The sequence below is a fragment of the Micrasema longulum genome, unplaced genomic scaffold (assembly GCF_059751315.1).
Source record: "Micrasema longulum isolate JH-2025_06_02 unplaced genomic scaffold, ASM5975131v1 h1tg000487l, whole genome shotgun sequence".
Lineage (NCBI taxonomy): Eukaryota > Metazoa > Arthropoda > Insecta > Trichoptera > Brachycentridae > Micrasema > Micrasema longulum.
This window is the reverse complement of record NW_028277684.1, coordinates 547,365-568,950: the sequence shown is the minus strand read 5'-3', so window position 1 is coordinate 568,950 and position 21,586 is coordinate 547,365. Positions and strand designations below refer to the sequence as shown.

At 30.4% G+C, this 21,586-nt stretch overlaps 1 protein-coding gene across 1 annotated transcript in view; it reads left to right on the top strand.

The window, feature by feature from the left end:
• LOC148281180 (cell adhesion molecule Dscam2-like) overlaps positions 1-21,586 on the top strand; it is a 311,957-nt gene that overhangs the window by 217,407 nt on the left and 72,964 nt on the right. The window contains 1 exon segment of the mRNA XM_088227065.1: positions 20,273-20,343. Within this exon segment, the coding sequence (XP_088083191.1) occupies positions 20,273-20,343 (71 nt within the window).

Sequence of the window (21,586 nt, the reverse complement as noted above, 5' to 3'; positions counted from 1 at the left end):
AACATCTCTGGTAAAAAAGGCGGTAAAAACGATAGCGACGGAAGAGGTAATGCCGCCGGAAGAGGCGGCGATGGTGAGAGTGAATTCGAATTTGGAAACTTTAGTTGCGATGGTAACTCTTGTAGTTGTGAATTCGAATTTGGAAACCTTGGATTCGATGATAACTCTGACGGTGAGTTCGGATTCGGAAATTGCGGTTGCGATAAGGTTTCTGTATTTGAATTCGGAAACTTCGATTGCCGGCGTACTTCTGGTTCCAAATCCAAATTTGAAAATCTTATATGTAATACATCTTTTATTGCTTTTAACTTAAGCAAATCCTGTGGTAAAATGGGCAGAAGAGGTAGACATGGTGGTGTAATTGGTAATTCGACTCCTTGCTTCAATAATCCTTTCGTGTCATATTTTTTTAATGCAGTTTCAACAGAATCCAGTGATGATTTGACATTTGAAAAAAGCGCGAAAAATTGTTTATTTAAAGACTGACTATCCGGAAGCTGCAAGAAGTCGTCCCGTTCAGAATTACATCCCTAAAAATAATATCACTTTTATCAAAATATAAAGTTCACATTTAAACACATTGTAATATTTTTTATATTTTTATTTCAATCAGAGGACCATTTGGTGTTGTCGCGTTACACAAATAATGAAAAAAAAACCTTTTCTTATAATTTATTTAAGTATCTTGTAGTTTTTATTTTCATTTGCCGATTAGGGGCCGCATTGTTTTTGCCATAATTAAACCCTGTTACCCTATTCAGATAATAATGCGACAGTCGAAAAAATTTGAAAGTCCTTAAAATTTTCTCGCGATATGTGTTGACCCTTTTTACAAATTATGTCCGATTTCTATTTTTAGACTAAATAAATTGCTCCCAAATTTCGGAGACAAAATTCAAAAGAGTCATATTTTTGAATTCTCTTAAAATAATATAATATGTTTACTTTAAATCAGTTTTATATCTTTTTGTTTATTAATACTGTTTTTTTTTAAATTGAGAAAAAAAGAGCATCCTTAAAAGCCCAAGTTGTGAAAAGTTAAAATCTGATCACTTTGCATTTAATCCACAAAAAAATGACCGAAAAATTCAGCGATTCTTTTATAAAATGTCTGATATTGCCTACTAAAAATACAAAACACACTTTTATAACACATTTATTCACAAAAAACAACGATTACTATGTGTTCACATTTTTTCTTTACCATTGCTATAATATTCAAAGATTTTACCATGTAAAATGAAGAGACAATTATCACAATATTTAAATAATAACATTTTGATTCCGGCATTTTTGTTACACTATTACCGCAAAATTTAATAAACTAACTAAATATTTTTAAAGAGGTGGCCGAATTTATAGATTCAGAAGAACAAACTCTTAAATCAATAAAATTTGATGTGAGTTATCACCCAACATGCTCTTAACAAGTACGTGATTAATTTGTCATTTTAATCATGAAGAAAAATGCAATGTTATCAAGTGCATTTGAATTGATAATAATTCAATAGCATGTGCGTTAAATACTAATGATTTTAATCCAATTTAATTAAGAGTTCAACTGAAATATCACATACACACGTCGATGATAAAATACTCGTTGAGAACGTGATAAATTGGTTCACTACATTTCTCTTATCCGCGTTTAATGCATAAAACTGTAATTATATGCATACAGTGTTATCTATGTTATTATATTTATTTATTAATTGATTGAACATAATAAAAATTAATGAAAATGATTGCCTTGACATGAGTTATGCCCAGTAAGGTGTTCACGTAGAAAAGAAAAATAGAAACTTCTATTTGAAATAAATAAATACTACACTACATGCCCCTTTTACGCATTCGTTTTCGACACTCACTCTCCCTGTTTTTACAAAACATTTAATTACTGTATTATTTATTAATTAATTTTCACTTGGTCTTAGAATTGAAAAGAATTAAGCCACAATGAACAATTTAAAAAAATACTTCTCTCCGTTGTAGTGCCGAATCTTACGGGGCCAGTTAAACTCATGTGTGGCTGTGGTGTAACATGAGTCTACATGGAATACGAGACATGATAATAATAATAATAATAATGTTTGGATAATTTATAAAGCGCCATTTTTGTGAAAATCTTCTGAAGGGCGATATCTCTTATGTATATGAATGATGAAGATGTATTTTATTTTATACAGTCTTCAAATTGACATTTGCACATCGAATTTTGAAAGTATTTTTTTTATAATTGTGCATGATTTTAATAAGAAAAAATCACAAAAACACAGCTTCTACGAGTTGATAACCATTATAACATATCAATAACCGGATAAACTACAATTTTTAAAAGGAATCGTTGTCAATAAAGTGGTTACAAATATGTATTAAAAATTGTTCGCATGGGTCTTTTTGCCACTAAGGACTAGTCCCAAAAATGTTTAGAGTTTAAAGTAAAAAGTTGATGATTTATTACGATTATCAGTACGGTATTTTAAGGAGATAACTTTCCATTCCTCGACATACCTCATAATTCTTCAGCAATATGTTTTCTGTCGAAGGTGCCAGATTTTGGGAATGACCTACCTTTTTATAAAAAATGCCCATTCCTTGGCTGGCTACCATTAAGAACCGCCTGAAACATATTATAATATATCCTTTGCAACCGAACATCTCTTATTTTTTTTCTGGATCCTCGTGCTGTCTTATTTTAAGCTCTTCCAATCCCACATTTCTTAGCGTATTATAATGTGTGGAGTAAAAGTACGTTTAATGATAAATTTAGTGATCTATCAGCTTACTAAGAAGCAGCTTTATTTAAAAAACATATAAGTTTTTATATATATTTTTTAATAAAATACCAGTTTTGATTTGTTTGTTTGTAGGCTAGCTTAAAGATATTGCTTTTAGCTATATGCTTGATAAATTGAATATATTTTTATAGTTGGATTGAATTTAATTAATAAATTATTACCGTTTCGTCAAATTTAGTGAAATTTGTAGGTTGTGTTTTCTTTCTATTTTCTGCAAGCCATTGTGTAAATTTTAACAGAAATTTAAAATGAAAAAAAAAAACAAAATAATTGTCGAATTCACATAAACGCCCGGAGGGTTTTTACATGTATGGAGATAAATTACAAGTATTTAAAATAAGAAAAAAATAGAGCGTTCTGTACCTTTAAATACATATTCCTAGATATAACTAGTAAGAAAACACAATTTAAAAACACGTTCATATATACAAATATATGTATATATAAAAATATATATTTATATGTAAAGATGAATAATAACACGAATATTGTAAAATATTTTAATAAATCAATGTACATAGTAAAACACTCTTTTTCATTTCTTTTAAGATACGCTAATAAAAAATAAAAAATCATAAGTGTTGCTATTTGTGGTCATATAATAATATGATAAAATTGTTTTATTATAATTCTTATTTTTGTAAAATTTGAATGTTCTCTTAGTTTGCTTTATTTTGAAAAGAAGTTTTGAATAAATCATAAAAACCAATATTTGTAATTCGTATTTTTATTTAAGCTCAGTTCTTATTCGTTTAACCAAATTCGGAATCAAATCGTCACGCGCATTGGTCAGCGTGCGTTACCGCCAAAGTAATATTATCATATTAGAGGCTTTATAATTCTAATCATCCGATATGGGTGAGTCCAATAGGAGGCAAGCTTTTTGAAGAAGAGCAGTACCGTGGATTGGAGTAATTATTGTGGTAGAATTGATTTTGATAGCAGTTTTCTGTCTCATTTAAAAAGTTGATTTAGAAAATTGGCGATAATGAACACCGACTGACGAAATTCCATATATTTGTATCAATGCATAATAAACAATACGTTGTAAGCTTGTTTTACTAGCGAGAAAATATATATTTCACCAAAAATAAAAATAAATAATTATGTTTTTACATTTTCAAACACATTAAACATAAAATTCACACTAAATCGGATTATATTCAAAATAAACATAAGTAATTTTATTCTCTAAATTGAGGCGATTCTAAAATACTTTTTGGCGAGAGTGGTTTTCTCTGAATCGTTACACGCCTGAGCATAGTTTATCAATTTTTGATTCTCTATGACTAACCGGTATTTTTTGTATTCATTTAAAATAAGGTTTATTTACTTGTGTTCAGATATTTAAACCTGTTTATTTTATTTTCATTGAAATTTCAACAAATCCAAAAGTGGCCATCTAATAATATTGGTTTCTTCTCTTACACTAAAAATCACTGAGCATAGCAAAATATGAATATCGGATTTGCGTGTTCTGTAACAAAGCGGATTAATAATTTAATACAATAAAATACATTTTCTGCAATAATCTGTTATTTTTATGCTTTCTCATTCACAATTGCTGAATTCAAATAATGCAGTTCTGTTAAAAAAAATATAAACGTCGCTTTGTTATGAATTAATTGATGAATTGCAAGTATTTACATATTTTTAAAGTTCACTTATATTTTAAAAATTCAAGTTTATCCACTGTTTAACCTCAAATTACGTACATACTCATTTTATAGTACACAATTTACCAACAGAACATAATTATTTTTTTTCCTTTTCGCACCCAGTGGTGCATAGGGCACTGCACTGGGACTCCAATAGGGAAATATCACATACTACAACTAACCGCTAAAAATATATAAAATGGATTTAGAATAATTAATTGTTTTTTCAAAATCAGAATGGATATTGTAGAGAAATGTTTTCATTTATAAATGAAAAAAATAAATTCAATAAAAATATGTTAGTAGAAAAACGCGACGTGTTTGGCTTTGGTTGTTGTGACGTCAAGATTCATGAAATTGTTCTACACTTATTTCAATGGCAGGAACAAATAAACAATAATCGTGACGTATTAGGAGCGGGGCCAATGGAATGACCGTTTTTGCGGGAATTCGAAATCACAAATTTCAAAATATTTTTTACGCTACTAATAAGTAACAATTTATTTTTTTTAAATTATTGAACATTATTTCATATATTTTCATTACTTTAAAAATGTTAAAAAAGGTATATTTCTCTATTACAGCGTATCAGATTTATTTTTGTTACATGGAAGGTAAGGTGATAAGTATTAAATTTAATATTTCACGTTGAACCTACCAGCAATTAAACCTAGGATATCAAACATGGTAGGCAAATGCGACAACCTCCACACAACGAGTCTGACTTATTCCCACTATATATCTTTTTTCAGGATTTTTATCTGAGAGTAAGTCATCGAATTGGAAACACTCGTCTTCAGAATCCTATTTCTATTTCATCCAAAGAACTGTATTTTTTACCGGCCTGGACACAATATTGATTTACAAAAATAAATTTCAATAAACGCTGACAGTATGGAGTCTTGAATTCGGAAATTTTTCTTTTTTAAAAAGTTTTGAAAACGGTGGATGAAAAAAACTGGCAATAGCAACCCATTTTTCCCATTTTGTAAATATTGCACCAAACAAGACAAAATCCAATCACAGAAGTGAATTTTACAGAACACTCAGCAGGTGACATTTATTTGCGTAAATACAATTAAAATTTAACTTAACATTTTCGCATGCAACTATTTTTGAAGCGAGAATTCTAAATCAATATTTTGCTCTGCCTTACATAGCCAGTAAGATTTTAAATAATAATAAACATATTTAATTACAAAATGACATTATCATGTTAAAGCCGTCTTCTCGTGTAGTTAAATTGAATTTAAAATATTCAATTGAATCCAATTTGTAAAGGGTTTCGCTTTTAAAGCACTTTGCAAAATATCCGCTGAACAAGCTCTTTGTGATTCTCTAAAAATTAGCTTGTTTCCCATTCTACATACTACCCGGCAGCAAAGGTAGCTTGCCGCGCCGTTAATTTCACTGTACCAAAGCTTAACGTTTTAAAAACGTCACTATTTCGTGGAGTTTTATGAATTAAAAAAAAACTTTCTTTATAAAATGCTGTGGAATTTAAAAAAATACTGCCTGGTGATTTTTACAAAAATGGCGCTGTCTCAATTGTCAAAATATAATAATAATAATTACATCACTATGTCACATATGTTTTGAAAATTTTATTCACAGCATTTGTCTAAAATTGTGACCATCCTAGTTTTTAACAAAATTTGCTATCGTTCCAGAATAAAACTGATATTACCATCAGCATTATTAAATATTCTTTAACATAATAATTCCAATGAGTTCATGGGGAAAAAAACTAGTCAAAAAACAAGCAAAATAAAACATTTATTTGATGACATAAGTACAATTGTGTTTGTAACAATCATGTCCAAAAATATAATTAATAAAACAACAACTTAAACTTAAGCATTTGAATAATACATATGAAAAATGTAGACAAAAAATACATGTACGTTATTTTTTTTCGGAAAAATGAATGATAGGTATTAATTATTTTTTAAAAATCGATTCTCAACATGGTTGATATGAAATATTTACTTTGATTGGTGTTTTTACAATAGAATATTTCATATACCCTGGACTGGTACCTGAAGCGTAAGACTGATCATCTTACCTTAATGCAACAAAAATGATCAAGATACGCGGCTATCAGTGTACCGATGCAGTGCCCTATGCACCACTGGGTGCAAAATGGAATGATGATGATGATTATCTATTTAAAATTAAGACATTTGATTCACGCAAGCAAGGTTTCGGGTTCAATTATCGGTGAGAACATAACAAAAAAAAAATCTCGAGTCTAGGTTTTTTATGCTGTTTAGGATAACTGTTGCTGGACCTGGCCTGTGTAAAAAACAATGCTCTCCAAAAAATTTACTCGTTTTTATCTTTGGGAATTTGGATCCCAAATATTTTGCCCTTTTCTAACTGTTTAAACTAAAATAAGTTATCAATATGTATTTTTTTTTTGGGAGATCCCGTGTAAGTTGAATTCATTCCGACGTTTCGGCTACCATTGCAGGAGCCATTTTCAGGGTAAGCTGAGTGTTTTGTGGAAAAAAATATGTGTTTACGTACTAGTCATTTGTACCATGTTGCAGTCGGCAGCAGGCACATTCCGAGTCATTTTTGTAGTGTGTAGAGCCGAGAACCATGTTCATTTTAATTTCAGCCCGTCAGACGACGCGTTGTCATTGTTTATTTCATTTGAGTATTTCAACAGCTTCTTTTATTATACATGCACTGCAATTTCTATGTAAGTAAAAAAAATGACACGGTATAAATTACTGGCACATATTTTTTCTACATAACCCTGAAGATGGCTCTTGCAATGGTAGCCGAAACGTTGAAATAAATCTTACTTACATGGGATGACCCAAAAAAGATACATATTGATAACAGTGACCCCGAAAACCTACGTACCTTTATAAAATTAGTCATATTTATGAAATAGAGTCCAGATATCACGCATCGTGTTAAAAGTAACTCCAGCAATTCCTGGGCGGGTTGCGAGCTCCTTGCCATCATACTTGGTTATGTGTACTCCTAAGTCTTTAAAGTAGATAACTTTCTTATTATTAAAATATTTAATATTTCAAAAATAAAAACACGTTAGTATTTATCGTATCACTTGAGATATAATATTGTCTTCCCCTAATAATTAATCCGATTAGATGGAAATCCACTTTTTTATACGTAAACCTGTATATAATGACCGCTTTTGCGTGACACGAAGTAAATATTTATTCCATCTGCCAGTTTGTCGCACAAATTATACACAACACTCTTCTCTCTATCGTTCTAGTTCAAATATTGTTTTTTTAACCTTTTTATATATTTAACATCCCCCTTAATTTATTTAAAAATAAATGAGTTTTAATTTATCAAAAAATAAATTAAGACTCATTCAATCTGACTGCGGTATATTCACACTTGCTTTTTAATGATGCGCCTTCTTTCACATACACTAAAACATCCTTATTTGTACTCTTACTCTTACACAAATACATATAAACACAACCTCTGATGTACTCGTATATATATACGCAAACAAAAATGTTCCATAATTTAATTTGTTTGATTTTTCTTGAGAAACTTACTGGTCTGTCTTTAAACTTTATCTTTTTTAGGTAATCTAATAAATGTTGACTGTATGTTTCTGTTAAATAGATGAGTAAAACCAAATTATATTATTATGTTTATGTAATGTTATGTTCAAATATGACCCGGAATTTGTAATACCGCGCTCAAGATATAGGTTAATTTTTAGGTCTCTTCAGGATTAGTAAAAATGTCATATACATAAGTGTCAATTTTGAACGCAGTCTGTCTTGTAGATTGTTTGTGGCAGATGTGTAAACGAGTTGATCTGTGGTGTTTTCTGGGAATTTCGCTCAATTTTCTTCAAAAAGATCAACGGAAATCTGTCGCTGAAGGGAGCGTTTAATGGACCATACGCATCATTATGGGTATTCAGACAGAGGTGTATGAATATGATTTGAAAACAAGTCGATAGTTTTTGAAATGGCGCTAGCCAACTGAGTAAAAACTCAAAAAAACCAAGCCAAAATTCAAAAGAATGTTTCCTGTTTTCTTGAGTTATCTTGGTGTTGTGTACTCAAAGTTCCTTTCAACGGGCCAGACGGTCAATAAAGAATATTATTTAGAAGTTTTGAAGTATTTGATGGAGAATATTCCTCAAAAAAGGACAGATTTATGGGAAAATAACTCTTTATTTTTACATCACGATAACGCGCCGTCTCACGCATCTCTTCTTGTATGCGAATATTTGGCAAAGAACAACGTAAAGCCATTCTCTATACACGATTTTCCCTGATTTGGCTGCGTGTGACTTTTTCCTGTTCGCTAAACTCAAGTTGTTACTTTGCGGAAAGCATTTTAAATCAATTGAGGTGATGGGAAAAAATTCGCACAAGGGCTCAAAGCCATCCCAAAATTGGTCTACGAGAAATGCCATAAAGATTAGAAAAAAAAACTTTAGAAGACGTGTATCGCCTCTAATGGTGATTACTTTGAAGGAGATAAAATAAAAATTAATGAGTAATTGAGCTAATTTTTTTTTTTAATTCCAGGTCGTATTTGAACATAAGGTGTATATGTGAGGTTTTGTTTATATAAACTACCTCTTGAGAAGTGAGTAAACATATAATATACAAAATTTTATTTTATTTCAAGAGAGGAAAAACAATTTTGAGAAGGGAATATGGCAGGCAAGGCATTTACAGGGCTAATGACCTGTCATTGGCTGATTTAAGTGGCCACTTTACACACTGTCTAACATTCACCATTCTGCCTATGTTTGAACATCCACATTTCCTCAACTCTTCCATCTGTTGACTTTTGTGAAGTAAAAAAGCTGAAACCTTTATCACGTGGGTGAGATTTAAACATGAATGACTCCCTAGGGAGAAAATCCATTCAGTCTGCTAGCATTTGGACATGCTCAAACATTGTTGATATAATATACACCTTTTTTTAAAGTTTTCATCATACTGATAGCGCAAATTTAAAATAAGGTCAGTAAAAGCCCCCACAATGAATTTATATTCTGATCGGCCGTTTTGTAATTTTCTACGCAATAAACCCTCCGGCCTTACTTTACTACTAAGAGGGAGGCTTTGATCCATGTAATTACAAACTGCTTAATTTATTCATTGTTTGACGTGATTCCCTATAACTCTTTGAATGTCTGCTAGCATCCCTTATTACTCGGCGGAGGTAGGACCCTTAACCTAACCCTCGTTACGATAGCGGGTCAGTCAGATGGCTACGGGCCAGGGCGATAGAAATCGACAAGCGATATGATAATAATATACATAAAACATTATTAAGTTATTCGTCTTAAAACCGGTAGACATAGAAAAGTCGGTAAGTGGTTATGTACAAATATTGAATAAAATTTACGACAAAGTTGATGCTTTAAATATGAGTAATAAATTACTATAGTTAACGAGTCCTGGAACCGACTCTTATGTAAGTGTGGGAGATAAATGTGAAATTGAATAGGCTAAATACTATCGAAATGCTATCTCTAAGGCAAATGTGTGGAAAACCTTTAAACAAAAAGTGCACAAATTAATGTCGAGATCATGAAAAAATAATCCTCATCAATCAAATTAAATAAGAAGTGTTGCGTTTGTTTAGGCATGTGGAACGAATGGACAGCAAAAGAACGGCTAAAAGAATCTTGATGGATGCAGAAAACAAAGACACATAAAGCATGGTGCATAAGAAGATGTATGCGTCTAGAAGAAGCAAGGTATGTGTGGAAAGGCAGAGTAATGTGGCGTTGTATCGTCTCTGCCAGGGTTAAAGTTTATTATTTATTATTTTCTTGTTCGTTTATTATAAGTAAACCGATTAAGAGATTACTTCCTCATAATCAGGAATTAAACTTAGGAATTACTCGCGTTGCTGTTCAAATTAATTTGTTTTTCTCTTTAGCTTACAAAATTACTACTTAATACAATGTTTATTTAAAATTTCATACATATATTTACATTAAAGTTTCGCATTGGGTAAAAAATAAAATAATTCTTGTGTACATAATGAGGAGATGTAAGATTTCTAAGTTAGTTCAAGTCCCGATGACGAGGAATTTACCTCGAAACCGGTTGACGTTTAACTCAAAATTTAAAGTGGTTCATACAAATTCATAAACAAATAAGTTATAAATTTTATACCACAAGTAAGAAATGTTTTTGATATAAAAAATATGACATAATTTTGTTTTTGCGAATGGATATTAGTTTACTGATAGCGCGTGTGCAGGTAAAACTGCTCTCCCATAAAGTTAGTTATTCGAGTTGTGCCGCTGTTATTCCCGGGGTGCTAATTGGTGTCTAAAATTTTTACATTTTAAAAATAATAAGGGCCTATGAAATACTATCGAGTAAAGAAATTTTTATTTGCTACTTATATAAATAGATAAAAAAATATTTCTAAAATTGTAATTATAAATTCCCGAAAAGCGGTCCTTGCATTGGCCACCTCCCAAATACGTCACGATTAATGTTAATTTTTATTTTTGTTTCCAACGGTTCAAATGTTTATAGAACATCGTCACGAATCTTGACGTCACAATTATTATCAATGCCGAACATGTCGCGTTTTTCTTGTGACATATTTTTATTTTTTTATTTTTAAAAGTTATATATGAAAACATTTCTGCACCATATCCATATTGATTTTAAATATTAAATTAAGTATTATAAATTAATTTCATAAATTTTTATTGATATTCGTAGTATGTGATAGTTCCCTATTAGTCTTATTATCACTAGTGGCTTGCCACGCTGATTAAAAAAAAAATAGTGGGATAGGTAGGTTCAAGTTTGTTCCGTAATAATGTGGATATTTACTTTTATCGTAAAATGAACACTGTCAATCTAATGACGGAGTTCAGTGGTTTTATAATTATTTTTTTATTTGTTAAAAGACTATCAGACCTAAAAATTTCTACCCGAAAATTGGAAATCTATCACAACCCATAATATCGATTAAATTTATTGATTATTGTTAACAAGAGCCTATAGTGTTTGAAAGTAGTTATTTTTTTAAAATTATTTTTATATATTTTCAAAAACTTCGCCGTACTATTGATTGCGCTAATTTTTACAGCGTTTTAGAAAACATATTTTCTATGTTCGATTATCCTTAGCACTGAAATACCTCATTCGAGCATGTAACAGTCAGCCGTAGCCGTAATTAATTATTTTTCAAATAATTTCCAGGCATGGAGGCCAATACAGCAAAATAATATTTAATATGGGTAAGTATGTACAAAATATAAATAAAGTAAGTTTGATTACCCAGTTCAACACAAATTATTCTTCTTTGATTAAATAATATTTCGCACTGCGGTTTGGTAATCTGAACAAGGTGAGTATTAATTAATTAACAATAGCATGCACGTGAAATATTTCTGCAATCAAAAACTGCAAACGACCCACAAATTATATTACCCGCTCTCGTGGAAAATGAATCGCCATGTTGAACGAATTCAAATTGAATTTATGAGTATTCAAACTTTATTTTGTACGTATTTACATACAAAATGCCCGATTTAATATATTTAAAAAGCCTTTGATCGCTTTATTTATTTTTTACATTTAAAATGCGCAATGTGCCGTAAAACGCAATAAAACATTATTTCTAAAAAAAGGTTTACTAAAATTTTAATTCTTTCTGGAATATTGTAAAGATAATTTTTCTTTTATTCTTCCCTCCATGTAATAATATATACGAGGTGTGTTCAGAAAAAAACGGGATTTTTTACTTTCGCGGGTTTGGAGATTCTGACAGACTATTTTTTTCATTATATTGGTTTACATGCTCCTGAAGTATGCTAAAATTTTCAGCTATATTTTGCTTCATTTGTGTGCTTCTTTCATTCGCCGTTGTTTTTGTTCGAAATTCAAAAAAATTTAGAACAAATTTTGCTGTCACGCGTTTTGTACCCAAAACATTCGAATAAAATTCATGGCATGGGCCAATCAATATGCCGACATTATCAGCAACTTTTCTTTGTGATTCGGCGATCGTTCATAACCATTTCATTCGATTTTCCACGTTTGCATCGGTTGTTGATGTGCTGGGGCGTCCGGGCCGTTCTTTATCTTCAACGTCTTCACGGCCATCTTGGAAACGCTTATACCACTCGTAAACTCTTTTCCTACTCACGCAAACTTATCATAGACTTTTTTTAACATTCAACACACTTCTTAATACTTCATTTCATTTTTTACAAAAAATTTGATACAAATTTTTTGATCCATTTTTATAAACAAGCGAAAATCGCCGAGCCCATAAAAACACGTCTAACCTTAGCGGCTGACACAGACAGAGTAAAAAATTAATACAGCTGAAAATTTTAGCATGCTTTAAAGGCATGTATATCAAAATTAAACATGATTGATAATCAGACTCTTTAATCCCGCGAAATTTAAAAGTTCCCGTTATTTTCTGAACACAACTTGTATGCATTACGTTACTTAAACTATTATACTCACCGCGAATGATATAGATAATTTTCTGGCACTTAAACTTTAAATTTTTTTTAATATAGAAATATCGGTTAGAAAAAAAATAATGATTTAAAAACTTTCGTCCATAAATGGGTAGCTAAATTAATTATTGTATTAAATGTCATAGAATAATCTTACATACTTTGAAAGTCTTTTCTTCATTCTCTCATAAATTCTCATTTAAAAGTTCCCGTTATTTTCTGAACACAACTTGTATGCATTACGTTACTTAAACTATTATACTCACCGCGAATGATATAGATAATTTTCTGGCACTTAAACTTTAAATTTTTTTTAATATAGAAATATCGGTTAGAAAAAAAATAATGATTTAAAAACTTTCGTCCATAAATGGGTAGCTAAATTAATTATTGTATTAAATGTCATAGAATAATCTTACATACTTTGAAAGTCTTTTCTTCATTCTCTCACAAATTCTCATTCTTCATAAATTTATCAGCATTTCCTTTCCTCGTTTAATAGTGTATAAGGCACTGCATTTTACAACAGTGTATCGTGAACTTTTTTTTTGCTACACGAAGGAGGGGTGATGAGTCTCACGCTTTAGGTACTAGTCCAGGGACTATGAAATATTCTAGTGTGAAAACACCGTTTTAAATAAATATTTCATATCAACCATGTTAGGTATTGAACCTGAGACTAATTTTTTTTGCAATGGTGTCTTCCCTTAGACAAAATCTAAACTTGTTGATACTTTTAGAGGGATTTGAGTATGAAACGATGATTGATTATTTTCCGAATACACGACCACCTTTTTTTTCTCTCCCTTTTTTCATTAAATGAAAACCAAATGTTTGAGTTGACCGTTTATCATATCGGTGTGCCGTATATTTATTTTTTCAAATTGTAAATATGTTTCTGGTCCTTATAATATTTGTGGTGATATGCTAGTAGGTCTGGGTTATCTAATTACTTGTCTCAACTCAACACAAGACTTTTAGTCTCATGGAGTTCGGACTTATAATGAGATGAAATGATGTTGAGATGGGACGAGCAATTATATGACACAGACACTTGAGTATATCATCGCAAATATAGGATAAGAAACATAAAAAATATTTTTAAAAACAAGTATATGGCACAGTCAAGCATTTAGAAAATCATCAAGGAGTTTCCTACTCAAATCTCTCATTCTTAGTGTTGGTAAAAAAAAGCCAGTGTTGGTTCTTTACTTTTACACAACAAAAAAATGCAAGTTGGTAGTGGGAATTGGAACATTAATGTTAATTATAGATATTTATATCTTGAGCATCCACCTAACCGTATATAATTTTATGCAAAAACAGTAGTTAAGCTTAAATTCTTTTTAATTCAATAAATTAATAAAAAAATATTCTAGCAACAATTGTGACCATCGAATTAAAAACCGCCCACTAGTGTCTTTACCAAGCCTACAAATGCAGTTTATTTGCAGAAAAATATTCGGCTTCGATTTTCGTGTTGTATTGGTTTCATTAACACCATTGACGTATAATTAATATTGGCGGCCTGCGTGGTGTAGTGGCCAAGACGCTTGACTCACAAACGGTAGGTTCCGGGGTTGATTCCCGATGAGAACAAAAACATTAAATGTAATTTTTTTATACCTAGGTGTTCTGTGATGGAATTCGCCACTGTAATCGGGCCTCCTGGTCGATTGTCGTGAAAAAAAATATTAAAAAATATGTATATATATAAACAGACACGTTATTTCCATACAAGTTTTAAATATAAACATATAACAACAGAGATGAATAACAGTTTAGAGAAGGAATATAAAGATTCGGCATCTACAGAGCTTATAACCCGTCATTGGCTGGTTTCACCATTCTGCCTATATTTGAACATATTTACACCTTCATTTTTTTTTATGTTGATATTTGTGTAGTGTAAGAGCTGATTTTTTTATTTCTGCGGGTGACATTAATCTGGTTGAATTATTTAATCTACATACTAGGCAACGCCTGGATTAAAAAAAAGTAATTATGCTTCTTTACGGACCAGATGGATAGACTTCTTTAATCCCTTCTCTAAAATGTTCGTAATCTCTATTGTAGTGTTTTAATATTAACAGCTCCTAAGGGAGTTGAATCCAGTCCATGTCTACAAAAATTTGGAAAAACTCAAAATATTGTTGAAATATTACTTATTCATAAACAATTCGAAAAAGCAAATCACGATACTCATGCTATCAATCATGTTAGAAAGCGATATGTACCTCCATGTTTTCTGTGCTCGTATTTATAAATGTGTTATTTGTGTAACGTTACAATATATACGACACTAGCTGGCAGCTGTTAATTTTTTTTTTAAATCACATAAAAATACAACTTATTAGTTGCGTTATTACATAAAGTGTACATTGGCGGGCTAATTGCCAAATGGCAATTTCTTCCAACCAACCAATAAAATAATATTTTTATAATTTAAGTTACAAAACATATTTAATCGAAAATAAAGATTAAAAGCTTAAGGCTTATAAAAATATAAATAAACGTATTTGTTTACAAATTACCTTAAATGAAAACTATTACTCAAAAGGAAAAAGGACAAAGAGGAAAGAGGAAAGGAGGTGAGATCAAGGAAGAGAAAAAAAATATTTTATCAGACGTGATTTAAACAGAGATAATGTAGTAACATCTTGGACGGTGGATGGGAGATAATTCCGCAGTTAAGCCGCATGGACACTATATGATTTAGGGAAGAATAAGGAATTGTGAAGGGGTATTAAGAGAGTGCCTTAAGAATTAGAACGAAGAGGTAAACCATGAACTGATAAGCCTTGAATTTTTTCACGCAGGTATATAGGAGCGTTAGGGCTATGAAGTACATTGAACCGAAGTAAGAGAAATCTATTAGATAATGAAAGCAAAGGAGACTATTACCTACGATTGAAATGCCATTTTTGTCGCGTTTGTAACCTGTCTTTGTATTTATTTATACACCGTGAATAAACACTCATCATTATTTTAATCAATAGACATCTGTCAGAAAGAGATGAAATCAAACCTAAGCCGCAAATCAACCACAGAGGTGATCTGAACTACGAAACTGGGTCCTGGCTAATATTTAATGTAGATATGATTTGGATTTGGTATGTATGTGAATGAAATGACATAGGTCACCGCAGATGCATGCTGTTTTGAGGTTTAAATAAACAACCGGCATTATTTAACCAAGTATATGGCCAGCAAAAACCTCAAATAATTTAAAGGTTAACTAGTTTCAACCCTTGTATAGACGGGGTTGAAAATACTATTCTCTCTATAAATAGAACCACAACCCTAGACTTACATTAATGGTTACTCTCAGATAAAATTACAAAAAATAGAATCGAATGAAAATTAGTCCACATCGTAGTTAGATAGACCTTTTGGCTTCTTTGCTATGGAGTTGCGATTAAATCATTGCTTTTGGAGGTCACGTTAAACGAGTTCCGTCAGTGAAATTGACTTAAATATGAATGTGTAAAGCCTATGTCAAATCTACAATATTTATTTATTTATTTATTTTATTTATTTCATTTTATTTGGGATTTTTACAGCTATTACATAAACAAAATAATTAGAAAAATCTTAACAATACTAAAGCCAATTACAAAAATCCAATGTAAATATAATGACACATAATATATAAGAAAAGAAGTTTAGTAATTTTATTTGTGTGACGTTTGTATTCATGTGTATGTGAATGTGTGTATGCGTGAATGAATGAGGGAGAGGGTGCGTTTGTATGGGTGCGTAAGTATGAAAATAATATATTTGCTTAAAACTTGTAAATTATATTAAAAATGGTACAATAAAGAGCTTAGTAAAAAGTTAGAAACCTTTTTGTTAAAATTCAAATGACGAAATGATATAAATTGTTTTTTTTTTTTTTTTTTAATTATGTTAAATTTCAAAACCGTATTATGAAGAAAAAAAAAGCATTTTTTTTTTTAAATTTAACTGATACACATCGAATGAATAATGTGCGACGAGTCCTATACAATACAGTAGGTAATCACAAAATGCAGTAAATACGAAATAATGACAACAATAAAATAAGGATTGACAATACGCGAACGTTGATTCAAAACGAACACACAAATGCATATTATATGCACCTACATAATATATAAATAAATATGTTTTATGCAACAAATATAGGGGACAGAAAACCAAAATGACATATACAGACTACAACGACAGCAAAATAAAATATTGAAGCTAGTATATGACCTCCCTTATCTAACACCAACTTTAAAAATATTTATAAAAACTGAACAATTCGAAACTTGAAAAAAATTGTTACAAACATGGACATAATACAAAAATATCAGAACAATAAGGAACAATATCACCTACAACATTCCAAAACGAGACATGGACAATCGAGACAAATATATCAGGGACTGAAATTATACAATAAGCTACCAGACAAACTTAGATAAAAGACGAACTTTTCAAAAGATAAAAATATTACTATCAAGAACAGAATATGAATGAAAAAATATGTTTTATTTTTGTAAAATAAATGTAATAATCCGTAAGGGTTAGTAAATAAATCTTCATTCAAATAAAAAAAAAGAAGTTTTTTTTTGTTATTTTTTATGTTTTTTACTTCATTCTATGTAAATTTAAACAGCATAAGTTTCTCATGCTGTTTAAATAGTCTTGATTAATGAAATGCCTATTTATATACATCAAAAATGGTGTTGTTATCTTAACAACTTACGTTTTTTAGGAACCCTGCCCGTAAAATAATGTTTTTTTTGCAGTTTTTTTAGATATTTACAAAAAAATATTACCAAAATACGTATTACGTAATACATAAACAATCCGTTTTTCTTTTTCTAATAATATGTACTCAGTTTATCCTAATCGATTTTTAAAAACGTTACGTTCTTGGTCTACATAAAAATCTTCAATACTTGGCAAATACTTCCCCCCCCCAATAAATTATAAGCTTTTTTATGCACCCATATAACTTAACCGCAATTATTAGGTATAAGTATATGAAGAAACTTTGTAATTATTGAAGTTAGTTTAGATTTAGGTATAGTGTTCGATGACAAGCTGTCATTTGCTCCACATATTGATGCAGTTACTAACAAGGCAATGAAGTGTCTCGGATATTTGCTGAGAACGGTGAAGATTTTAATTCCATCGATTCGCTTAAATCTTTATATGTTGCCTTAGTTCGGAGTAACTTAGAGTATAATTCAATAATTTGGTCACCTTGCTATAATACATAACATAAAATTAGAAAAAGTCCAAAATAAATTCCTTCGCTTCATAAATTTTAAACTCAATATTCCTGTTGACCAAATCGACTATAACTTCTTATCAAATAATTTAAAATTGTCTACTCTCTCGAATAGAAGAATCTTAACCGATTTAGTAAACCTATTTAAAATAGTAAATGGCGCGCTGGACAGCCCTGATTTAACGCGACTGGTTAATATTAAAATACCTTTCCGCCGCACACGAAATAAGTCGGTGTTTGTCGAGGTGTCCAGCGGGCACAACTACTATGTAAATTCACCTATAGCTAGACTCCATCGCCTTGGTAATGAATATGGCGATGTTGATATATTTCGTTACTCTTGAGCATATTCAAGACCAAAGTACTACAGGCGACCGACGCGACGGAGTCTAGTCAATAAATCTTCGATCGTATTTATGTATGCTTAAAAGTTAGCCCGTGTTATGTTTTATATTTTTAGTTAGTAAAACCCTTTTCAGTTTTCAACATTTTGGATAACTTCACTTTAAAGTTTAGTTTACCGGTGTAAAAAAAAATTAAATAACAATAATTATGTTTTATTTTAATCCTACTATGCCTTATATAATGAATGTATTATCATGTCTTAATAGTGTATTATGTTAACTATGTAACTTTATTTTAAAATTAAAAAAAAAAATATATATATATATTTGATAAAATGTTAATTATGTTTAATGTGTAACTTTTTCTCATTATATAGTATGTATAATGTAAAAGCCCCATGGGCGTCAACAGAAAGAAAAATAAATAAAATAAAAATAATATTCTAACAAAATGAAATGCGTCACATATATGCATATAAAAAAATTGCAATATCATGAGATCTTTAAGGATAAAAAATCCTATTTTATTTGATAACTCAATCGGTAACACTGCATTGGATTCAGTTACTGAGATGCGGGATTTGGGTGTGATTTTTGATCAGAAATTGTCTTTTATCAGTCACATTAATGATATTAGTAGTAGATCTTTGAAGACGCTTGGGTTTATTTTGCGCATCACTAAGGACTTTAAAAATATAAACATTTAAAAAGTTTCATACACCTCCTTGGTGAGAAGCATCTTGGAGTATAATTCTACAATATGGAGCCCTTATTATGCCTCTCACCAAATTACCATAGAAAGAGTTCAGAATAAGTTTTTGAGATCTGTCAATTTTAAATTAGGAAAACGTAATGAATTTCGTAACTATGATTATTTATTAAATATATTAAATTTGATTAAATTAAGGGACAGGAGAACTATTAATGATTTATTCGTTCTATTTAAAATCGTTAATTCAGTATTGGACAGCCCTGATATTTTGGCCCTCGTTGGTTTTAGAGTATCAGTTAGAGTGACTAGGCTAGTTCAACTTTATCACTGCAACAATCAAATCTCAATATATTCTAGCAATTCAGTACTGAATCGTCTACATGCGCTGGGTAATAAACATTCGGATTTAGGTGACATATTTTTATTGAAATTTCCAGCTTATAAACAATTACTTGTAAAACATTTTAGTGGGGAATCAATATTTTAATTATGTTCTTTCTAAGTAAGCATTGAAAAAGTTGTTACTGTATATACTCCACTGTAAATACTTATGTATGTTTGTAATGTAAAAGGTACTTGTACCGTTAATTCTTGAAAAAATATTTTTTTTTTTTTTTTAAGTAGAATTAAATCCAATTTTTTTATTTTTACTTTTGATAACTTACCAAATTGTAATATGAAATTCTGCCAATTATCTGCATACACAATAAATAACTAAATATTCGTTGTATTACCGACAGGGATCAAAACTACACAAGCTTTTTTATTAGGGTAAAGTTCAGAAATATTTAATATTTTATTTTGTTATGTTAACAAAATAGTTTTTCCCACTATAAAATTGTAATAAATTGAATAGTAAATGCTTATCAATAAAGTGTACCTTATATGAAAACTCGTGTAGTTTCAAAACCGATCAGTTTTAAAATAAATATTAGGTTGATAGATTTAAAGTTATTTAATTTTAAATTTAATTTAATAAAAGATTAGTTTTTTTACATTTATATTTTTATTGTTACAGTACAAGCTACAATACAGAAGTAACTCAAGACTGCATCTCTCCAACCGGAAAAGTGATCCTACAATTGCAAGGTAAGCAATACTGTTCTTTATAAAGTTGTTACATTATTGAATAAACGGGTTTACCCTGTATGCCTCAATCTTACACAGTAATGTAACCCTCAATATTTCACCTTTCCGGGGTAAATGTAACCATTACGCAACAGTAGCTTAAGTCGTAGTCTTAAAACAAAAGCGTCACAAGTAAAAAATGCGTCAGGTAAAAGTTTACTACATAATAAAATTATGTAACATTAAATGTAGAGAACATTTTAGACAATCCACAGTTTAAATATTAATATTTTAAAAAGCCCTTCGGTTACCTTAGCATCAAATTATTTGAGGAATTTGTGATTTTAGATATAAGGCAATTATATATTTTTAGAATAATAATGTTTGTGAAAGCAAATTGTTCTAACAAATCCTAAAAGGAACCCTCCCACACTACCAGAAGTCAAACTAGAGGATGGGTCATGGGGTGTATCACAAACTCTGAATTCGGGCAAAGAAATTTCAGGTTTCTAGGCTCCAAAATATTTTAAATGTTACCCGAACATTGTAAAACCATTAAAAAAAATTGTAAAAAATTGATTACTGGGTTTAAGTCGAGAAAAATCGGAAGATTTACCAAAATATTTAATTTTGAGGGCCATTCTCAATGAGTTGTAAATAACTCGCTATTAGAAAATGGAACCAAGTTGGGGTAGAGTGGGATTCGAACGACGGACCTTTGGTCCGTGAGTCCGAGACACTAGCCACGGGACCACAACCCGATTTACCAAAACATTCCACAACAGGACCACAACAGGACCACAATAGGACCACAACAGGACCAAAACATTATTAAGTAATAAATGGTAAAAATTAATATTGTATAATTGTATAGTAAATTTACTAGTATGTAGTAATGTTATTGTATATTTTTGCATAAAAATGTCTGCCTTAAAACAAGTTGTACCTAGTTAGGCAGACTAGACATGATCCAGAGAAATCTATTACCTAAGTGTATATGTAGTAGATAAAGTAATTGTTATTTCGATAATAAACTATGATTATTATTATTATGCATTCCTACATTTGTGACCACCCCAACGCAGGTTAAACGAGCAACCGACCTGATGTCCTGCTGGGAAATTCTACAGTTCAATCATCAGTATTGTAAAATGTATTTATTATATGATGAATTACTAGAGTACCGAAGGAAGTAACTGCTCAGATTTTTTTATGTTGACCCACTGAGCACTGAATTGGACTACAAGCTGTACCTGCGTATTAC